The sequence below is a fragment of the Phyllobates terribilis genome, unplaced genomic scaffold, assembly GCF_046119375.1.
Source record: "Phyllobates terribilis strain yellow unplaced genomic scaffold, ASM4611937v1 Scaffold_1__5_contigs__length_1240528914, whole genome shotgun sequence".
In the NCBI taxonomy this organism is placed as follows: Eukaryota; Metazoa; Chordata; class Amphibia; order Anura; family Dendrobatidae; genus Phyllobates; species Phyllobates terribilis.
In genome coordinates this window covers 753,457,152-753,474,311 of record NW_027362761.1, presented here as the reverse complement: position 1 = coordinate 753,474,311, position 17,160 = coordinate 753,457,152, and the positions used below count along the sequence as shown (strand labels likewise).

Genomic DNA, 17,160 nt, shown 5'->3' with positions numbered 1-17,160 from the left:
GAGCAGATCCCGCGTTATGTACAGAGGGATAATCTTACTAGACAGGAACGTGAGCGCCTTCGGGTCCTTCGGGACCTCCCAGATGTAGTGCTGAAGCCAGCTGACAAAGGGGGCAACATTGTGTTGTGGCCTAAGGACATGTATGAAAGGGAGGCATTTAGTCAACTTAATAATAAGACCTGTTATAAACGCTTGACGTTTAATCCTTTGACTTCGTTTTGCCTTCAATTATCTAAGATCATTAATCTAGCCACGACAAATGGAGTCATTACTGAGGAACTGGCTTCGGCACTACTTGTTAGCGAACCTGTAGTCTCTACATTTTACCTGCTGCCTAAAGTGCACAAGGATCTGTCCATTCCACCTGGGCGTCCTATTATTTCCGGGACCGGGAATTTCCTAGAGAATGTCAATCGGTGGATTGACAGTAAGCTCCAACCTCTGGTAGAATGTCTCCCATCATTTCTTCTAGACACAGGTGAGCTTCTCAAGAGAGTTGATGGGCTATACTTGGAGTCAGATATGATGCTGGTGACAGCTGATGTTGAATCACTGTACACCAGCATTAAACATTCTGATGGCCTGAGGGCCTGCGCCTTCTTTTTGCAAACATCTAATTTAAAAAATGCCATGATTCAATTGGTGATGGACTTGCTGGAATTTTCTTTATCTCATAATTTTTTTACTTTTAAGGGGTCCTTCTACCTGCAGCTCCAGGGTACAGCTATGGGGGCGGCATTTGCGCCAGCCTACGCCAATCTGTTCCTGGGGCTGTGGGAGAGGGGCCTCTCCCTGCCGGATCAGCGGACATCTATGAACCACGTCCCTTTTTGGACGCGCTACATAGATGACATTCTGCTGATCTGGCAGGGTTCTACTGAAGGCTTGAAGATATTCATGCAGTCCCTTAACGAGAACGACATGAATATACGTATTACTTATACATGGGACAGGGATGTGGTGAATTTCCTGGATGTGGCTCTAACTAGAGATCAGGATAATTCTATAAAAACAAATATCTACCGTAAAAATACCTCCACGAATATGCTACTCCATGCGTCATCCTCCCACCCCCCTTGGGTGATACAGTCTGTTCCCATTGGACAGTTTCTGCGGTTACGCAGACTCTGCTCAGATGATACGGATTTTGCCAGACAGTCCGAAGATTTGAAAAAGAGATTCTATGAGAGGGGTTACAGTAAACGCATGGTAAAAAGGGCATATCATCGTGCCAAATATTCCAACAGACACGATTTGCTCTATAAGAAAAAAATTTCAAAATCAGTAGATAAACCAAGATTTATAACTGACTATCATGGCCAATTTGGTCGTGTGAGGGAATGTTTGACAAAGGCTTGGCCTATCCTTCTGGTCGATCCTGTTTTGTCTAAAATTCTTTCAGACCGTCCATCTATTGCTGTGCGCCGTTCTAAAAATCTTCGTGACTGTCTGGTACATAGCCATTATCAATTTCAATCTGGGACCGCTACAATTTTTGGTGCGTCTAGTCCTGAGTGTGGAAGTTTTCCATGCGGCCGTTGTGTCGCCTGTCCGAATATCGAATGTACTAATACCTTTTCTAATGCCGCAGGTACTATGACCTGTGTCATTAGAAGTCGTATTACATGTACCTCACGGTTCATCATTTACTATGCCACATGTCCATGTGGACTAATCTATGTTGGTTTAACCACACGGCAACTTAAAGTAAGAGTTAGGGAGCATGTGTTGGGGATTTCGGCGGCAGTCGACTGTATGGATCCCTCCACACTCAGGACGATACCACGACATTTCAAACTTTACCACAATTGTGATAGTTCACTACTGAGAGTGAGGGGGATTGACGCCTTGAGGATTGGTATTCGTGGAGGTAGACTTAGCCAACGTCTGGCCCAGCTAGAATCCAGATGGATCTGGAAATTGGGCACTGTACACCCACATGGGCTGAATGAGAGTCTCAGCTTCGCTCCGTTTCTTTGATATTCTCTCTACCTAGTACATATCATTTGTATTTTTATGTTTTTATTTATTCTAATTTTATTATATATTATTTACAGTTTATCCATCATTTTCTGGTCTGTGAACTTTCTCTCTGGTGGGCTGTGTCCGTATTATATTCGTTCTACTATGGACGAATGCTTGTGGAGGAGAAGAAGGATTTATGACATTGTCGTACAGCAATCGCCAAGGCCTATATATCTTGTCTTCTGTATTGTGAACCTTGTCTAAATGAACTATTGTTTTTTTGTATCTTTCCTACCCTCTAGGTGATTGTATATTGTGATGTGTGTGGCTGGGTCCTTTTTGTGGGTGGTTATTGTCCCTACTTATTGGATGACACTGTTATTGTAATCTATAGACACAATATTACTGTGATTATACATTTTATACTAATATATAATGCTATTTTGTCTATTATGATCATGTATATTTGATAAGTATTCTATACGGTGATGGTGTGCCTATGTCGGAAGCGATTTGACACATATAGTGAGGCCCATGCTATGCGTGAGATTGTCCCTATATTGATATATATTGTGATGCATGTGTATATTCCTTTTGGTGGGAGATTCTTATATTATGTTTTACCACTGGATGAATGTGGGTAACCATTATCCTACAATTGGACATTTTGCCACATACATCTTTGTTTATTGTCCCTGGGATACCGTGGGCAGTATTCATATGGACCTCCAGTTGGGCTTGAGATTGTCTTACTTAAGGTGCGGTACTCAGGACAGGTACGTGCAGGCGTTCTCCGTTGCTGAGGTTGGCTCGCGCTGCCTGGCGTCTCTATGCTAGGACCTGCGGGTCACGTGGGCCCGCGTGACTTATGGGAGGTCCTTTGCATGACGCCGGCGTCGCGGGTTGCCGAGGCAGCGGAGACGCCGTGCGCGTCATCAGATGTCCGCCCACACCTTCCCATTGGCCAACGATAGCCTTTTAAGGACACACCCCCGGTTTGCAACCACACCCCCTGAAGAAGGTAACGCCAAAACGCGCGTCGGGGTGGACGCGCGGTCCACATGTGAGCTTTTCCACCGCCAGCTCTTTGTCCAGGTAGACTCCATTTCTATACTATATGGTTACAGACATGGGTATTTTGTTATATAGTTGGGCAGCACTAGCTGACCACCAATGATACTTGGACATATATATTGGAGATCTGCTGAACAGTAATATTAGTATCTATATTATATGGTTACAGACATAGGTATTTTGTTATATAGTTGGGCAGCACTAGCTGACCACCAATGATACTTGGACATATACACTGGAGATCTGTTGAACAGGAATACTAGTATCTATATTATATTTTGGTGGATGCCTCACGTGTGGACCTCTGTGCCCATTGAGCATGATGGTATTTTAAGATATTTTTTATGTACGTTGTGCACTGTTTTTGTCAATTTATGTGATGTATTTTTCTTATATCATATATTTATTAAAAGTTATATTTTATGATCAACTACCTGCTGTGTAGCTTCGATCGCATTTTTTCTTCGCTGTATATGTATGTTTAGCGATTTGCCTACAGTAAATGTCATTAGGTGCTAGCCATGGAGCTTTAATTATTAGTGAATATGCACCTGCTGAGAAACCTTGATTATATATTTTAGTACTGAGGCAGTGAGATGAATCTGTGCTGCACTTTATGTACACGCTCAGTAGTGAAGCAGTGAGATGAATCTGTGCTGCACTTTATGTACATGCTCAGTAGTGAGATGAATCTGCTGCACTTTATGTACATGCTCAGTAGTGAGGCAGTGAGATGAATCTGTGCTGCACTTTATGTACACGCTCAGTAGTGAGGCAGTGAGATGAATCTGTGCTGCACTTTATGTACACGCTCAGTAGTGAGGCAGTGAGATGAATCTGTGCTGCACTTTATGTACACGCTCAGTAGTGAGGCAGTGAGATGAATCTGTGCTGCATTTTATGTACATGCTCAGCAGTGAGTTGAATCTGTGCTGCACTTTATGTACACGCTCAGTAGTGAGGCAGTGAGATGAATCTGTGCTGCACTTTATGTACACGCTCAGTAGTGAGGCAGTGAGATGAATCTGTGCTGCACTTTATGTACACGCTCAGTAGTGAGGCAGTGAGATGAATCTGTGCTGTACTTTATGTACACGCTCAGTAGTGAGATGAATCTGTGCTGCACTTTATGCACACGCTCAGTAGTGAGGCAGTGAGATGAATCTGTGCTGCACTTTATGTACACGCTCAGTAGTGAAGCAGTGAGATGAATCTGTGCTGCACTTTATGTACATGCTCAGTAGTGAGGCAGTGAGATGAATCTGTGCTGCACTTTATGTACATGCTCAGTACTGAGGCAGTGAGATGAATCTGTGCTCCCCTTTATGTACATGCTCAGTAGTGAGATGAATCTGTGCTGCACTTTATATACACGCTCAGTAGTGAGATGAATCTGTGCTGCACTTTATGTACATGCTCAGCAGTGAGATGAATCTGTGCTGCACTTTATGTACACGCTCAGTAGTGAGATGAATCTGTGCTGCACTTTATGTACACGCTCAGTAGTGAGGCAGTGAGATGAATCTGTGCTGCACTTTATGTACACGCTCAGTAGTGAGATGAATCTGTGCTGCACTTTATGTACACGCTCAGTAGTGAGGCAGTGAGATGAATCTGTGCTGCACTTTATGTACACGCTCAGTAGTGAGATGAATCTGTGCTGCACTTTATGTACACGCTCAGTAGTGAGGCAGTGAGATGAATCTGTGCTGCACTTTATGTACACGCTCAGTAGTGAGATGTATCTGTGCTGCACTTTATGTACACGCTCAGTAGTGAAGCTCCTCCTACCACTGCTGTGGAGTCGGTGGTTTGGCTTACAATATCCACAGTCTAACTGAACATACCCTATACCATCACAGTGCTAAAGAGATAAAGAGCAGAACTGAGGCACTGTTCACATATGCATTGGAGGCTCTGGTCCAAATGCCAAAAGAGCATACAGCACTATCCTTCCCATCAAAATAGAAACCAGTGGAGCACATTGTGAAAATTCTTCCAATGTTACTTTTGAATAGCTCTGCACAAGTGTAATATACAAATACTGTATACATATTTAGGTTTTCAGAGTTGATGGGTTTTTACAGGTTAGTAATAATTTTAGTCAATTTTAACTCCTTAGGGACAAAGCCAAAAGTACATTAGTGATCAAGCGTCATTTTTCAAATCTTCCCATGGTCACTTTATGAGGCAACTCTGGAAAGCTTCAATGTACCCCAGTGATTCAGAGCTTGTTTTTCCGTGACACATAGAACATAATGCCTACTTGTAAATTTAGGTCAATACGATTTGCATTTATTTATGAACATATAAAAATTTGACAAAAAAATACATTTTTGAAAAATTCGCAATTTTCAAACTTAGAATTTTATGCCTCAGAAGGGAAGAAGCGCCATAGTCGAGCGCAGATTTGTCTGGAATGGTTTGCGGGTGCCATGTCACATTGGCAGAGCCTCTGAGGTGTCAGGACAGCAAGAACCCCCCCCCCATAAGTGATGTCATTTTACAACCCACTCCTCTTAAATGTAATCATCTAGCGGTGCAGTGATTATATTGACACCACATGTGTTTCACAAAATGTTATACCATTGGGCAGTGAAGAAAAATAATTACATTTTTACCACCAAAATGTTGTTTTAGCCCCAGATTTTGAATTGTGCAACAAATTATGTGATCATTTTAACCCATTTCTCGTGAACGAGAAATACAATACTATTTGGCCAGACGGAGAGATTCTAGAACAGTGGTTCTCAACCCCAGTCCTCAAGATACTAAGGAAATCCTGAAAACATGATCTGTTGGTGGCTCTTGAGGACTGGAGTTGAGAACGACTGTTCTAGAAGAATGGAGAGCCTTTGACTTTTGGAGCGCAGCTTTTTCTAGAATAGTTTGCAGACTCCATTTGAAGAACCGGTAAGTGCTAGAAGAGCAGAATCTCCCTCATTTGACCCCAATTTGGAAATTATACCCCTCTGGGAATTCATCTACATGTGTAGTGACAATTTTGACTCCATGTGTGTTTTCCAGAAACAAGCAGCAGTTGATGTTACAGAGTGAAAATGCAAATATGCCATTGTAGTGCCTGTACATTTTAGTGCCCAGCTTGTGTTTCTGGAGACACGCACCTCAAATTAAGGGGGCTCTCCTTGCTACTGTAAAGTCAAACATGTGGATGCTAACTGGGTTTAGGCACACTGGGGCTCAGGAGGAGGGGGCATTTGGATTAGGGAGTGTCCAGATTTCACTGGATTTCTTTTGATGTGAACCATGTCACTTTTCCAGAGCCTTTGTGCTACCAGTAATGTGGACACCCCCTATATTTCTGTTAACAGATGACAGAGCTGAGTGGGGACTTGTTTTTTGTGGATTGAGTAGAAGCTTATATTGGTGGCATTTTGGATCAGTTCACATTTATCATGTGCTCTACGCTAAGCACTTACATTGGGGTTTCCATCTACAAAATATGTGATTCAGATGATTGGTAGGGTCTAACAGGCCACCGAACCTGGCACACCACCAGGAGGTCGTTGTTTGACCTCTGGGTGCCATGACAATCATCATATCCCTCTGATTTTGTTGCAGGGTGCTGATGGGGGTGAGAGTGGGAGCCCACCCTCCCACAACCTTCTAAATGTCGCGATCGCCATCGATTTCATCTAGAGGGTTAATCCGTATGGGCATCAGCCCTGGCTGTTACTGCAGGAGCTCGGCTGTTAGCTAGGCCGAGCGGAAAAGTACAGTTATTTTAGCACCTGCTGCTAATCACATGCGGTGATCGGTTAGTCAGATTGACTGACCGGTCACAGCGATCAGGGATTGTGCTGTCGGCACGGAGCAGTCACCGTGTTTTCACACAGTGAGAGTTGAAGTACATGACTGGTATAGCAAGTCATGATGCGGGAACTACCACCTTCTCATGACGTACTATATCCGTCATTAGTCTTTAAAATAAAGGGGTAGAAGCTTCACTTGGAAGTTACAAAAACATTTTTATAAAGCACAAATAAGTTAGTATTGTGCAACTAGATACCCATGTCCGTAGTCTTGTTATGGCTGTTACATGATGATACAAATGCGGACAATTTATGATACACTCACAGAAAAACATTAATATTTCTCTATACTTCATCCTATTACAGTATATAATATTATTTAGACTTGCCTCCTCATCACTGTTCACCAGGGAGATTTGGATATTGCCGTCTGTTCCCCAAGAACTCTGGTTTTTCCAAAGTAAGACAGAAGGAGGGCTATGGGCAACCCCTGCATCAGCACTGTATATCTGAGACAGAATCATTCAGAATTGTATACATTAAAGTTAAAAACTGAAAAAAATGGTCCTGGCACAAAGTTAAAGAAGCTGAAATTAACCAGAGAACTATAGTTCTCAAAGGGTATAAACTGCTGGAATTGGTTGAATTTAAAGGGAATCTGTCACCACTTTGGAGATATCAGACCTCTATTATGGCCATACAGTGTATAGAAAAGTAAATCTATACTTACCCGTATGGCCCACAGCAGAGGCAGACTGGGCCGGGATGAAACAAAGCACGCTCTGTGAGCTCTATGTGAGCGGCGCTTTGCGCATGTCCGGAAAGTCAGGGAGCACCGCGCACGTCACAGGGCCCTGTGATGTACAGGGGAGATATGATAATTAAGCATACAGGCGGGGATTTTGGGGGAATAATAAGCACATAGGCGGGGATTGCTTGGTGTCCCCCGGACGCCAAGCCTGTACAAAGTAAAATTGATTAAAGAACTTTTCTCTGCAATCAAATCTCTACTATGGGCCATACAGGTAAGTATAGATTTACTTTTCTATACCCTGTATGGCCATAATAGAGGTCTGATAACGCCAAAGTGGTGACAGATTCCCGTTAAAAGGGTTGTCTGGTGATCTAGTGGATCGGTGATAACTTCAGTGGGTGACTCACTGCTGGGATTTGCAACCAACTGGGGCTCTTTTATGCTAGTTAAAAAATGGCCCAGTACATTGGATGCCCAAGCGCAACTCATTCTGTATAGGGCTACCGTAAAAAAACACTAAGAGCAGCGCTTCTTCGCCTTATAGGGAATGAATGGAACAACGGTAAAACATGTGCACTGCTACTCCATTCTAATAAGGATAGAAGTGACATGTTCTGCTGATCGGTTTGGGTCCCAGTGGTGAGACCTCCAATCAAAAAGTTATTATCTATCCTTTTAATAGGAGATAAAAAGGGTGTGGAAGCACACAATCTAAACAATTGGGGCAAGCGTTATTTATCCACCTAGAGAGGCTACTTTTCACCACTGTAAGTCTTAGACGGGTGTGTTCCTTTAAATAAAGAGTTGCTATATTTTACAATATATTGGATTGTGGGGGGAAAATTAACTATTCACATCCCCACCCCTACCTATGTAGGCTGTTTTTTTAATTTAGAGGTCATGTATCCATAGAAAGATATATACCTCCTTACTCACCTTAACAGATTGGCCTGCTTTCAACACATACTTGGGGGTGAATTTATATACTATTTCTTCTAGTTCTCCAATGCTTAACTTAAGCCTCCAGCTGCCTAGGGATCGATCCTGTAAGACAAGTTGAAACTTTTAAAGTCAACACAGTCCGACTACAGGGCCACGCATTAGGGTTGTACAATGTAAGCGCTGTCACACAAATACATCCATTTTATCAGGTTTAATTTTTAGAATAGCTTGGAAACAAGATAAGCTAATGGTGACACATCAGGATTCATTGGGATCTATCAGCTGAAAGTTCTGTACATTGTTTACATCCTGAAAACAGCTCATCAACGGAAGTATCAGGTGATCGACCCCACCTGATACTTTTTGCTGCAGATCTAGCAGTTCTCTGAATGCTAAGCTCTGCATAAACCCCGCCTACACCAGTGAGTGACAGCTTTCTATGTACACTGTGCATAGGCAGAAAGCTGCCAATCAGTGGTGGGTTTATACAGAGCTCATGAATATGTTGGACTACCTGGTAGCAGGTTTGCAAGACCTCTGGTGATAATCTACTGCTGATAAACCCCTGATTTTATGGATACAGCAGCAGCCCAGCACTGGAACCGGGGTCTCTGTCAGTATATTATGCGGCAAAAACCTAATGACAGATTCCCTTTATGTAATTTGAGTCTACATGAAGGGTTTGCTAAAACAGTTCTGATCAAGATGGGGATGCTCACTAGGCTGCAGCTTTAACAAGCAAAATGGATTGGTTAAATACATAATTGAAATAATTCTTTCAATCCTGGTAGGAAGTGCACAGCTAAGGCAACATAGTCCCCCTTACGAGTAAGCACATACCTGCCTTAAAGGCTTAGTCAGATCATTACCTATACATCCACCTGCAATGGCTGAGCATTTTGGAAGCCAATGTGACAGTTGCCCTACCTTGGATGATACTTACAGAAGGAAGGATAACAAAAAAACAATGAACGCAGCAGAAGTCTATAAAAAAGAATGTGTAATAATCACCTCATCAGAGTTATTGTTTAGGTGAATAAACTTTCCCTCCAGGTCAATCTCCTCTATAGTGATGCTACCAGTTGCAGTGGATTGTTGAGACATGTGAAACCTGCTACTACTGCTTCGTTCCCCCACACTGCTTGAAGCATGAGGTCCTGTAGCAGAGCTAGCAGAGGACTGAATGATGCTTGCTTCCTCAGTGTCTCCAGCTTCCATGCGTTTTCTTTTGCTGCGAGACTGGCGGGTGGTAGCGTAGCGGCTACTCGAAGTGGCTCGAGATACTGTAACACGAGCTGGGCTTGGTGACAACTTCAACCTTTAAAATAAAGTATTTAACAGTAATTTTGTGGACATGAAAGACTTTTGTCTCAAAAAAGATCGATCAATTAACAATACGGTGCAATACTGAAATATAGCAGTGCATTGTTCAAGTACGTTAGAGGCACTAAAATGTGGTAAAAAATAGATCACATTTTTTCTGTTAAAGGGTTATTCCCATCTCCAAGATCCTATCCCAATATGTAATAGGTGTATAAATAATATTAGCAAATACTTCCAATTAGAAATTAAGTTTAGTTTTTCTGATTCGCTATGTCTCTTTCCTCATGTGCAGGCATTGCAGAACCTTAGGTATCCATGGTTATGACCACTAGCAACTAGCTAACTATCTGTCACTACATCAGTGGTCGTAACCATGGATACCCAACATCCTGTAATGCCTGGACATGAGGAAAGACACAGCGAATCAGAAAAACTATACAACATTTCAAATTGGAAGCATTAGATAATATTATTACACCTTCTACACATTGGGATAGGAATACCCCTTTAAGTTAAAATGTATAAAATACACAAAATGATATACAAAAAGGTCAGATCAACCCCCTTTTTTCAATCCAAAAATGAAAATAAGCATAATTGATCTGTCAAAATATGAAATCTGACCCTTAAGACAAATGTGATAAAAAAAAATTATGCATTTGTCTTTATTTTGAGGCAAGGTGACAAACACAAGGAAAAAAAGAGTTGTACGTCTTCTAAAAGGGTACCAATAAAAACGATAGCTCGCCACACAAAACGCAAGCACTTGTATACCTCTATCGACAAAAAGTTATGGATATTATGAACAAAGTTCTCAATTTTTTTTAAAAGCATTAAAGAAAATACTTCATAATTTGGCATGTCCATAATTGTATGGAGATGAAGAATCAAATTAGGTCATTTTTACTGTTTAACATCACAATGACCAAACCATTTCACACCACCATACAATATCTTCTAGACGTGTGTGAACCCGCCTAGTTTTTCATTAGGAAAACGCTTCAGGACACAATGGTCATATTTGGCTGCCAACATTTTTTTTTTTTTTACTTGTATAAACAATCACACTGCTTCCAAGCAGAAGCTGCCTGAAGTATGGACAGGTCACTTCACTTACGGGCTCATTCAGCCTTAAAAAAAAAAAAAAAAAAATGCATGAAGCGGTCATGTTCAGGTCAGGAGATGTGCGGCCAAGTCCATGCATTGCCATCAAACATCGGACCAATTATCATGGACATCTGAAAGAGTTCTAGCTGTTTTACATCTTTGGAAATCATAAAAGGTTAAAAGACACTCAAAAGACTGAACATATTAGAATTATAAGTTCATTCTTTTTAGCATTTATTTAGCTTTTTCAGGCAGATTATGGAGCTGACCCACCTGTGCACATATCCTTAGGATGATTTTTGGTTTTTAGATATATAATATGGTAAAGTGAATTGTGTAATTCAAAACTACAACTCATCCCTCAAAAACGCAAGCCATCCTACTGCTATGTCGATGGAGAAAATAGTTATGACTTCGAGGAAGGGGGGGGGACAATTTAAGATGCAAATTTAAGTGCCATTGTTACCTCTCCTCTTCTCCTTCCAACAACTTGCGGTATGCACTTATCTCCATATCGAGGGCATATTTCACATCTAGCAATTCTTGGTATTCAGTCAACTGTCTCTGTATATGGTCTCTCATGGCGGCCAGCTCTCTCTCCTTGTTGTCCAGAAGTTTACGGTACTTGTCACGGTCATTGGATAGCATCTCCTCTAACTCATGGACACGGTTTTCTGATGCATTTAACTGAAATGCAGAACAAAAATTTAAAAAGTATATCAGTAAAGATCATCCAAGTTTGTGTTTTTTTTTTTTTGTTTGTTTTTTTTTGAGTATCCACCTGCACAATTCCCGAACAGAAGCTTATTGTTACCTCCGATACCTGGTATGAGAAAAATGTCTAGTCAAATGTTCTACCTGCTTCTGCAGATTTGTAAGTTGGTAGCTGAGCGTCTCCACCCTCATTCGTGCCTCACTCAGCTCTTCTCGGACTGCTTTTGCCTCCTCATCACTGTGATCAGAGGAACGCCTGATGTTGTCCAACTGAAAAGTAGCATATATTACGTCATTAAATACTGTAAAAAAGTATGGCAAAATTCAAGGCGCCAGTAAGACAATAACAGTTCCACTAAGAATACATTATATATTCCAATAAACAAACATCGATTGTGGGGTTTATATACTTTTTTGTCTTTTAGTATTAGTTGACATTTTTGGTGGCAAAAGAGATTCATGAATTTGGAACAAAGTATGGTACATTTTTTGACCAAATTTTGCAACTTAGTAAAAAGTCGCACTTGATGAATCACGCAAAAACAACAGGAAATGCTTAACTCCGCCCACATAAATGGGGGGGGGGGGGGGAGAGACAAAAAAAACCACAACAGGTGAGCACGTATAACATAGCCTTAAAAAAAAAAAAAAAAAACACAAGCACAAAGGCAACAATGAACTGGGGCCTAGAGCTTAAATGGGACACTCTTAATGGGGTAAGAAAACAATTTGCCAAATGTTACGGAGTAGTTCTCTACTATTCCAACCATTAAAAACCATCCGCCATATTATTAATACCTAAAAGTGCAAAAGGAGGGAGGGAGAATGCAGCACACCCATCCAGCAAGTATAAAAAAATAAATAAATAAAAAACCTTTTTAATGGATTTAAAGAAAATGTCCAGGACAAACATTAAAACTGACGCATTTCTGGCGAAAAACGCCCCTAATCATAGTATATCTCGGCTATATGCAAGATCAGAAAGCATGGGGAGCTCCTCTTTTGCCTCCAGAACTTAAATGTGCATATACATACCAAAGTAACAAATCTTTAATATTACCTTTGCCTGGTAAGTCTGCTCCATCTCTTCTTTGTAGAGTCTAACTTGTTCATCGTGCTGTTTCCTAAGCTCATCTAGGACTTGGGCCAACTTGGATTCATATTCATACTTCTGGCCTTTATCTATTTCCACTAAACTGCGCTCATGCCGTTTCCTTGTCTCTCTGAACTCCTAAAAGTTTCAATATAAATATAGTTGGAACACAGCAGTCGAGCAGTTCTGATCATGACGTGTATTACATACAACTGCCGTACCTCGTCATGTGCATTCTTTCTAAACTCCAGCTCCTCCTGCAAACTCTGGCAACGATTCTCCAAGTCCACGCGCATCAAAGTCTCACTTTCCAGTTGCCTTTTAGCCACAGAGTGAGCATCTTCAGCCTGGTGGGAAAGCAGAGCAAGTTGTAGCTATGTGCCTAAACTAGTGATTAAATGACAACATACAAACATAAATAGCCCAAAATTGTTTAATTGACAGAAAATGTTAAAAAAGGATAAAATAGGCAATCCCTAATTGCTTGAACCCCTTAACGACTAGGCTTAATTTGGCTTTAACGTCTACCCCCTTTTTTTTTTTCCCCTCTCTTATCACGTTCCAGGAGCCACAACTTGTATTTTTTCTGGTAAAAATACCTTTATGTGGGCTTTTTTTCCCCATAATGAGTCGTGTTTGCCTTTGGTACCATTTTGGAGTACATACAATTAGATACCTCTACTTTTGCTAACTTTTAATGGGGGAGGGGGTGGGGAATTCTCTTTGATCTTTTACATTTTATGCTGCATGAATAACAAACGGATTTTTTTTTTTTTTTTATTAGACTTCACATCTTTTATACATTAAATATGCTGATGGAGTCTCCATAATCTGAGAATCACAAGTTTAATATTCTTCTGTCATGTAACAAGAGGCAATTTTCACTTGCACCATTTTGGGGTATATAGGACTTTTTGTTGCATTTTTTTGTGGGAAGGGAGAGGGCAAACAAAAACTTATCCATGCAGAATAAAGATAGACTTTTATAGTACTGGGAAATACAAATACACCACTATCCAATTTGTAATTTTTTTTCTACTTTTGCAAGAGAAAAACAAAAACCAAAAACAAAAAAAAAAAAACTTTATTTTTGCATCATATTCTATGAACCCTATCTTTATTGTTTGCAGTGCTTTGTGAGGGTTTCTTCTTTTTTGCATAACAAGCAATATTTTATTTTGTATGGACTTTATTGGGGTCCATACAGCTTTTTGATCATTCTGCCTCACATAAAATGAAATTAGAAATGAACAAAAATTATTATTCTGGTGTAGTTATGAATCAATGAATAATTATATTTTATTCTACTGGCCATCATGGACATGGTGATGAACGAGGTGTGTCTGTGTTTTTTTTTTTTTTAAGATTAAAAAGGAATCTGTCACTAGGATCAACCCTCCTAAATCGCCTGTATGGGCATGTAGGACATAGGAAGCCAAATAAAAGGTTACCTTGATATCTGCGACCTGATGTCTTATTCCAGAGAAGTCATCTTTTAACACTTCACAAATAACCTCTTCCACGCTCTGGGGTGGACGCTGCCTGGAACATAGCTCTGCCTCCAGAGCTTATCATACATGAAGGGGGAGTTACCAGCGTGAGACAAGTAACCAACACCAAACAGGAGGAATGAACGCTGTCTTCTTACAAACACATTTTTGCAGCTCTCTGAGCTCTGCTTTACTGTAACAATATTGCAGCCCAGTCTGTCTTTGAGATGAAAGCTGAAGACCTGAAGATGTGTCAGGTACAATCACACACAGCTCTGCAGTGAGATCAGGAGAGCAGTTATTACACTGGTAACTCCCCCTTCATGTGAATCTGTGCTTTCTTGCCTCTGTGCACTGCTTCAGTGTCCATCACTGACACGCTGGTCTCTGCTCTGATCAGCATGTTCTCACACTGATCACAGCAGAGGACAGTACAACAGTCATGGACACTTAAAGCAGTGCACAAAGGCAGGAAATCTGAAACAATTTACTCCTGGTAACTCTTCTAAAGCAATGACCCTGGCAGTCACACTTTAAATCAGTCCCTTCGCAATAAATCTCACTGCTTAGTGCAGAGAGACCGGTATTGTATGCCAACTCCAACCAAACAAAAAAAAAAAAAAAAAGTTTGGTGGGAGCGATTCTTTAATCCATTTTCCAAAAGAAAATATTGCGCAGTATGTGATAATCTCGCTACATGTACTTTGATACACTTGGACCACAAATCCTTGCTGATAAATTTCATTATCTAGTGCACCCTAGATTTTGCAAATGATTACACTGATTTAGTCATGACAACATATGCAAAAAGCCACGCTGCCACGTTTCCACAACTATAGCATTAAGAACGTAAATTTTGCTACTTGCGAATAGCAAATGCACTGCACACTTTACAAGTCTGCTAGACCCACATCTGACACATACCACATACACTTAAGACAACTGTCCTCTTAGTAAAGGAGCAGAAAGAACAGCAGTATATAATATAGCCCAGCATTTTCTCTAAATAAAAAAAAAAATCCATCTTGCTCAAATTTTTGTTGAAAAGGTAATCCACAGCAATGCATCTTCAACAAAATGATCAACTGATCCATTGAAAACATTTAAGGAAAATGTGTAACAGCATTATTTTCTTTTTAGCATTTAGGCATGGAACATGCACAGAAAACCTTGCATTAAAACACTATTGAGTTGCAATGGGGCAAATCCAAGTGCAGATCCACAGGCATTTCTGTAGCAGGGATCAGCGTTTTATTCAGCCTTAGATATAATACTCACTGATACTGATTTGCCATAGGAAACTCCAAATGGCAGAACATGGTCTGTTTTGAAATTATTTCCACAGAGGAAAGGAATTAAATAGAATCTTGTGGAATGTACTCAGGAGCTGTCAATCAAAATAGAGGTTGCTGAGATAGTGGGAAAGCAAGTGGGTGGGAAGAGGCACTAGAAAGCTTTGCCCTGCCAAGGGAAGGGTGCACCGAGCACTTGTACTTAGTCTGAACAGTCATTCTGTGCTGACAAGACTCCATAAATTTGGGGTTTTAGCTATTTTAGTGCAAAAGTTACCTGTCAGTTTTCTTTTCCCAACTGCAGCCTTCAAACTCTACTTAATGGTTGCTGTGAACGGGCAGAAATTCAAGAAGACAGCCTTTAAAAGTACTGCCATGTCCGTCTTTTCTTACAGTCCTCTTTTCTAACTATCCTTTATGTGTGTGCAATTAGACTACTAAGCCGTCACCTGTTACTGAATGGTAACTAGCCCTCCATCACTATTTTGCATTGGTAAGAATGGCTTTTGTATTGAGGGGGAAGAGGAGCATAATATGAACTATCGTTCTCTGACACAATGGATAGGTCAAGGATCTGAATGCACCACAATGATTACAGCATAAAATGACCATTCTATGAATATATGAACTTAGTCACAGTATATGGTATATCATTTTGTATATTCACAATATCAGCTGTATTGTGATATCAAAGGGTATTGTTTGGAGCACATTGATGCACTGGTGAACAACAGTGGAGAGCCGGCGTACCCTTCAGAAATTTTTCACATTGATGAATAGTAAAAAAAAAAAAAAAAAGTACCTTAGTGAGCTGACTATGCAGATTGGCCAAGTCAACTTCAAGATCACGCTTATCATTGAGGGCAGCACTGAGTGCGGCTTCATTCCTCACATTCAAGGCCTCCAGCTCTTTATTACGCTGCTTAGCTTGAGCCAGATCTGCAGATTTTTTTTTCAAGCTGGAAAAGAAGAGAGACACAGAAAAAAATATGCATTGGAATACAAGATGATTAAGTTTGCTGGCATTAGGCACATAATCTTCAACACTAGAGATTATACCAATTGGCTACAATGCCATCACTTGGCACCATGAAAATTAACCCTGTTCATTCTACAATAATAGTCAAACAGTTGGTTTGGAAAAATCTCTACAGACATCAGCACAATATAAGTTTGTTGTGGTAGCCAACTGTACATAAGGTGGCTTGCACTTTTCTATAAAGTGAACAGAAAGGTATAATCATTAGTCTGGAGGAGTTGGTATGTGGATAGAGGAGTTGGGACTTTGGATTACTGACTTTATAGCGTGGTGTCTAGGCACCATAGCTTAGAGCAGACCTGGGCAAAGCCCGACCCACGGGCCACATCCGGCCCTCAGGTTGTTGCAGTCCGGCCATTAGGCTGAGAAAGCCAAATGACTGAAATAGTGGTGCACGGGCTGCACCTCGCCTCCCCTGCTGTCACCGCTATCCCCATCTTCAGGAGGCAGACAGCGGTGAATACATTGGTGGAGGACAGGGCTGCCGGCCCCTTCTTCCACCAATCAGCATGTGAGACAACCGACGTGATGATGTCATCACATCGCGTCAGCTGTGCAATGCGGAGAGTCAGTGCATCGGAGACAGAAGCAGAG

At 41.0% G+C, this 17,160-nt stretch overlaps 1 protein-coding gene across 1 annotated transcript in view; it reads right to left on the bottom strand.

Moving 5' to 3' along the window:
• LMNB2 (lamin B2) overlaps window positions 1-17,160 on the bottom strand; it is a 49,378-nt gene that overhangs the window by 16,478 nt on the left and 15,740 nt on the right. Inside the window, exons 3-10 of the mRNA XM_073636894.1 lie at window positions 16,330-16,486; window positions 12,967-13,092; window positions 12,713-12,883; window positions 11,797-11,922; window positions 11,405-11,625; window positions 9,520-9,826; window positions 8,503-8,610; window positions 7,198-7,321 (exon numbers count right to left, since the gene is read on the bottom strand). Of these exons, the coding sequence (XP_073492995.1) occupies window positions 7,198-7,321; window positions 8,503-8,610; window positions 9,520-9,826; window positions 11,405-11,625; window positions 11,797-11,922; window positions 12,713-12,883; window positions 12,967-13,092; window positions 16,330-16,486 (1,340 nt within the window). The remainder of the gene's footprint in view (window positions 1-7,197; window positions 7,322-8,502; window positions 8,611-9,519; window positions 9,827-11,404; window positions 11,626-11,796; window positions 11,923-12,712; window positions 12,884-12,966; window positions 13,093-16,329; window positions 16,487-17,160) is intronic.